Here is a 6,229-nt window from a genome sequence, read left to right as displayed (position 1 = left end):
TGGTGTCTGCCTGATCTTCTTACGTCCACTTTGCAGTAACCCGGAGGACGTTGTAGTGTTTTGTCCCTCCTGGACCTCCTGTAACTGTCCCCCTCTGAAGGATTACGTCTTAATTTGAAGGCGGTTTAAGGGAGGTGATCCAGGGGGGAAAGGCTCCTTGTATCAGAGGGTGCCAAAGGACAGTCATATAGTCAAAGCCTCAGTCATAGAGTGATTACAGGGGGGGTGACCCCATTTTAAAAACTGTTTTGTAACATGTGTTTCAACGTGACAGAGGTCTGTTTCATCCCCCAAGAGAAAAGGCTATAAAACGTTATTCGTCCCCCAATTCCCCATAAAGAGCATAACATCAGCAGGGAGCCCGAGCGGTTGAGTCATGTCTCCTCGAAAGCACATCGAGCTTCAAGGAAACGCCCGCGAACAAGAGATGGGGGCGTGGCTCCGACCGAAAGAGCAACAGTCAGTAATAACAGGAACCTAGGTTAGGGTGGAGCCCATGTTCACACACACACACACACACACACACACACACACACACACACACACACACACACACACACACACACACACACGCACACACACACACACACACACACACACACACACGTACACACACACACACACACACACACACACACACACACACACACACACACACACACACACACGTACACACACACACACACACACACACACACACACACACACACGTACACACACACACACACACACACACACACACACACACACACACACACACACACACACACACACACACACACACACACACACACACAAGCTCTTGTAATCTCTCTGAGCTCAGGCCTGTTGGCCAACAACTGCCGTCAGCTCACGATGTGCTTGTGTGGGGGAGAGAAAGTCCACTGACGGGATAATCACACACACATGTTCCTACTTCAGCGGGACCGTACGGCGCGAGACACGACGGCGTCTGGACTGGGTGTGGCAGGAGACGCTCTGTGGAGTGCTCGGGACATCCCGAAACGGGCCTGCACCGAGCTCTGTGGGCAGGTGCTGATCCAGGACCTATTAATGAGGCAGGATGGCCCTGCTCCCACAGGACGGACCGCTGCCTCATTTGTACTTTTGACTCTTGACCTTTGTGCCCCTCTGTGGACCATTAGCCTTTTTATTTACACACACGGGGGTCACCGAGGGTCTCGCCATAAAACATACCTTGGCCTTTGATGATTTTTCAGCGTTGAAGTGTGTGGGAGACTTTACACAAGCCCAGTCGAAAGACACCATGGATCTCTGACAGATTCATGGCCTGTGCCGACTACAAGACTCTGCGGTATCTGATCTCCGAGCAAAACAGAAGCATCTTTCACATTCCAAGTCTACATTTCTCCATATTCCCAGCAGTCAGATGGGAAAAGCTGTATTCATATCTAAAACTTCCCATGGTTGTGGAGGAAGGACTGGAGGTGTTGGTGAGACGTGTTCCCGCCTTGTCCGTCCCTCAACGCCTCTCCGGCCGAATCCCTTCCAGGAAGCCAGATAAATCAAGTGGGGAGCTGGATGAAGACTCGTCTGGAAACCACAGCGCTTTCCGACAGCGAGCGCTCGGTCACGGCAAGAGGAATTCATTAATACTAATTTTGACTGTTGATGGAGGAGACTGTAGTCTTAATGGCTGACGCGTGAAGAGACAGGAGAGGTGATTTATCGACTCTAATGGCTCCTTCTTCCGCTAATCAAATAGATGAGACAATGATGAGACAGATGAGCTGTGACCTCCTCATAGCTTCGTTCCCGAAAGGCAGAGCAACCGCGCAGAGCTCGATCAGAGCTCGTTCAGAGCTCGTTCTGGACTCCTCCATCCGTGACTGATGCCTCGACAGACAGAGGCACAGGGTCGACTGGGGAAATTATGACCATTACAACCCAAATGGAATCAAAGCAGACTGAGCTACTGTCACCCGACCCCTGAAATGTCATCCATAGGTTTCATGCTGGTAGTCTGGAGTGGAGCTTGCATGCATTGCAGTTTTAGGGTTCTCCAGAGGGGAGAAGGTTTTGCAGTTTTAACAGGGTTAAAACTGATTGCCGGCCATTGGCTGCTCACCCAGCTCATAATCATAATAATATGTTTTGTTTTATTTTGTTTGCCCGATGTCTGTCATAATTTTTCTGCCGGTGGTCACAGTGTTACAGACATCAGTGTGGCATCTCAGCAAACCGACGTTAGCTTCTCTCCCTGAACACCTTTCCCAAACCCTGCAAGAGAGGGTCTACAACAAAGGTCTATTACAGAGGTCACCAACAGGCGGACCGCGGCCCGGATCCGGACCCGAACGCAGTCCTGTCCGGACCCAATCCCATTCCTGATTAACTGGATACGGACCCAAATGCCATCCCATCCGGACAAATATTTCTTAATTTTGATGGGAGAATTAATTTTAAACCGGAGCATTTATTTCAGCGCTATTGAAAAAAACACTCCGTCATGAGTGTTACGTTCGCCGCCACCCCCCCCCCCCCCCCCCCCTCCCGCTTAACAACTTACGTTCGCCACCCCCCCCTCCCGTCCCCTGGACCGCTGGTCAGAGCTATCTGCCAAATTTGGCCCGCGGAACAATATAGTTGATTACCCCTGGTCTAGTAAATAAAGACAGAGCACAACTGTACATACACTTATTTAGGCCATGTCAAACATTTTTTAATTTCAACATGCATCAAGGCGAAATCTTAAAAGACAGCACTCTGTATGTTGGTAAGGTCAGTCACATGATCTGTAGTCATTAAAAGTGCCTTCAGAAGTGAAGAAGTGAATCTGCATCTTTCCACCTTGATGATAATAAGAAGGGTAGTGAACACATATTTTGTAACAAACCAACTTTCATATAACCAACTGTATATTTAAATTATTAAATTAAATGTGTGGTGTATTTGGGACCACTGAAATCATCCTGAAGTATCAGTGTCTGTCCTCAAAATGACTGTCCCAGTGCACATTCAACAGCATCGTGTGTATGTGTGTGTGTGTGTGCGCCCCTCTCCTCAGCAGGAGAACGTGGGGGATGTGAAGGTTCTCCGGAAGGGCCTCTCTCTCTACCACTCGGAGTCTCAGCTCTCCTCGCTCTCCAAACACCAGGAGGCCTTGCAGAACGTATGTGTGCTACACCACAGGCCTGTCCGCTCGCCCCCCCCCCCCCCACCCCCACCCCCCCCCACCTTTGACCTCCGCTCCCCTGGCCCCTCTGTCCCTCCAGCGCCTCCGAGTCCAAACCGATTTCTCAGTCGGAGCGGGTTTTGATTTATGCGCAGGGATGATGATGGGTGACAGATCTGTTTCTTTCCTCTCTCACAAAGATGAAATAACACAGCTGATCTCCACGCTGAAATCCTGACACCCTCGCGAGCAGAGAAGATATCTCTGTGCCGTCCGCAAGTGGCTCATAAACGCCAAGTGTTTCATCTAGAGGCACCAAGTGTGTCAGAAATAGTTTCAAAAGTTTTTAGTTCTAAGGAAGTGTCACGTTGTTTTTTGCAAAGCTGTAGTGGTGAGTTGTTCTAGAAGTTTCTTCCTTCGGGCTGTTTCAGGCTTCAGGCTGTTTGTTTACAGTGTCTTTGGGAATAATGGCGCACTGAAAGATCTGTTGGGCTATGCAGCAGGTTCTTCTTGTCTTTAGTGAGAGTTGTTTATTGAACTGTGATCCCTGCAGGAGACTTCTCTGTACACACCCCCTAACCTGCTCTTAGTGTGTAAAGGATACCTAGTCACCCCAAAATGACCTGAAGTTAATTCAGAACAGACCGAGTCTGTGGTTCGACTTGTTTCACGCTTTTATTTCTCCTCTTTACCTCAGAGAGACCCATTTAAAAGGCTAACGCTCAGTTTGAAATTACGCTCTTTTAAGCGAGTAAATGATTCTGACAGTTGGAACATGCGCTCGCCCGTAGTCTGTGAGCAGGAGACCTGAGCCGTGGTGTGAAAGCGTCTCGGAGATTTCGGTGGCGATGTTGGACTGTAACGTGTGGTGTGTTTGAGACTGGAGCTCCTGCGGCTCCTCGTGCTGAGCTGAGACGGTGACCCTGTTCCTCCCCGTAGCTCCCCGTATATCCATGTACCTCCATGTACCTTCACGTACCTTCACGTACCTTCACGTACCTCCCTGTACCTCCCCGTACCTTCCCGTACCTCCCTATACCTCCCCGTACCTCCCCGTTCATGCCCGTACCTCCTGTACCTCCCTGTACCTCCCCATACCTCCTCTTTCCTCCCCGTACCTCCCCGTACCTCCCTGTACCTCCCCGTACCTCCCCGTACCTCCCCGTTCATGCCCGTTTCTCTCTGTACCTCCCCGTACCTCCCCGTACCTCCTCGTTCCTCCCCGTTCCTCCCCGTTCCTCCCCGTACCTCCCCGTCCTGTGATGACTCTCTCATCTGCTGCTTTGCTGTGGCGTTTGACAAGGCGTTGCTCTCTCTCCTCCACCTCTCTGAAAAAGGTCACGAACCCCTGCCTCAGCCAGAGTGCTTCGTGACCATGACAGTGGCACTTCTCTAGGCGGGCAGGTTCAATTCCGCAACCAGGGCTGTTGCCATGATGGAACGATGAAGCTGGCAGTTGTTAGGGGTTACTCGACGAACCGGCCTATCGGAACGTTTCTCCCTTTCTTCTAAAACATGGTAGTATTTGTGTTCCTGTAGAGCTGGTCTCCACCAGAGTGCGGTGCGATTGTCATTACTGTCCTTCAGGTTATAGTCAACAGCTGTGAATTAAATCTGATGCTGTTGGAATGAATCAAATGTATCTCCATTGGCACAGATATAACACTCTTTAACCCGACCTCGAACAGCATGGTTTACTTAACATACCCAACCTTCCTTGAATGCGCAGCCAGAGCTGAGGATATCTGTGGGTGTCATCTCCCAGTGCTATTCCTGATCAACAGACAGATCTAATAGATCTCTGAGATCTATTAGACCCATAGATCAAACAGACAGCAGTGTTGCACCCTGTCTGTGGTGAGGGTGAGTTAACACTGGCCTCCTCCTCCTCCTCCTCTTCATCACATTCTGGAGGCAGAAACATTCAGGTGACATCAGGGAGGTGTTATTTACTGTCTGTAGGGGCTCATCACTCATACAGGCCTGAGCCGTGTGTGTGTGTGTGTGTGTGTGGGGGGGGGGGGGGGGTCAGTCTCTTCCTCAGTTTATCTGGGAGTCTCAGGCCTGCTCGCTCTCCCACTCGAGCTGTTTGTTCTGCCCGGGCTCAGTGCTGAGCCGGTGTGGGCCGGAACCTTCCGGAGGGGCTTTAGTCCGGCTGCAGCAGGGCTCCGTGCGTCACCGCGACCGTCACGCCCGGCTGGGAGGCTGTCCAAACCAAACGGAGGGTTCCAGATGCTCTTCAAATGAGCGATTACGAGCCAGTCCACGCCCAGCGATGGTAATCCCTCGCTGCAGTAGTGTGTGTGTGTGTGTGTGTGTGTGTGTGCGGTAACTTGCCACTCACTGAGCTGCAGGTAGCCCACAGGACTCAGGAAGACGCTCTTCCCACTAGAGACCTGCTGGCCAGCGGATCATACGACGGTAATGGTGTGTAATTAGGCGCCTGTGAGGAGCCAGTGCCACAGATGTGGTGCCTGGCCCGACTCCAGATGTGGGCCCAGCAGAACAGCGTGACTTCATCTGCTCACCAACACGCGGCTCTCGTGGTGTCAAGCATGCTTTTCAGAGCATTTTTGCATATGGACTCTGCAGAATTTATATTACAGTATATATAAGATAAGAAAATAATTTATATTTCTACTAATAAAGGGCACGGTTCAAGTTGCACAGCTCCTATGAAGAAAATTTGAATGGGTCCTCAGTGTGTTTGTGAGTGTGTGCTCTCTGCAGGGGATTATACTGTAGTTTGTCCCATTTGAGTTGATTTGAGTGTGGTCTTTGAGTAGTGAATCTGTGAGTCAGGTGTGGGTGTGCTCATGTCAGTCTTGGGCGTGACGCTCTTTGACAGAACCCAGGGCGGGCATAGTGAGACCCCGCCCCCTGCCCCAGACCCCACCCCCCCACCCCAGAAACCCCACCCCCCCACCCCAGCGCCGGAATGCAGGCCGCATTGTTGTGGATTTAACGGTGGAGTGGACCTCCAAAGGCCGCCTGTGAAGAGGGCTGGGCGAGGCCGCGTCTGCTGAAAGGGCTTTTTGTGGATGCGCTGGGGCACTGTGGACCCCACGAGCCGCTCGCTGGCCAAGAGTTCCA

General features: G+C 51.3%; 1 protein-coding gene across 3 annotated transcripts in view; it reads left to right on the top strand.

The window, feature by feature from the left end:
- ccdc85ca (coiled-coil domain containing 85C, a) overlaps positions 1 to 6,229 on the top strand; it is a 32,486-nt gene that overhangs the window by 21,690 nt on the left and 4,567 nt on the right. The window contains exon 4 of one of the 3 annotated variants that reach the window (XM_076978149.1): positions 3,032 to 3,133. The exons of 1 other annotated variant lie outside the window; for it this stretch is intronic. In XM_076978149.1, the coding sequence (XP_076834264.1) occupies positions 3,032 to 3,133 (102 nt within the window). Of the gene's footprint in view, positions 1 to 3,028; positions 3,134 to 6,229 lie in introns of all 3 variants that reach the window. One more of the 3 variants, XM_076978148.1, reaches the window with a different exon arrangement.

This window comes from Brachyhypopomus gauderio, chromosome 17 (assembly GCF_052324685.1).
Source record: "Brachyhypopomus gauderio isolate BG-103 chromosome 17, BGAUD_0.2, whole genome shotgun sequence".
Lineage (NCBI taxonomy): Eukaryota > Metazoa > Chordata > Actinopteri > Gymnotiformes > Hypopomidae > Brachyhypopomus > Brachyhypopomus gauderio.
The sequence above is the reverse complement of the archived record's forward strand: the minus strand, read 5'-3'. Positions and strand labels throughout refer to the sequence as shown.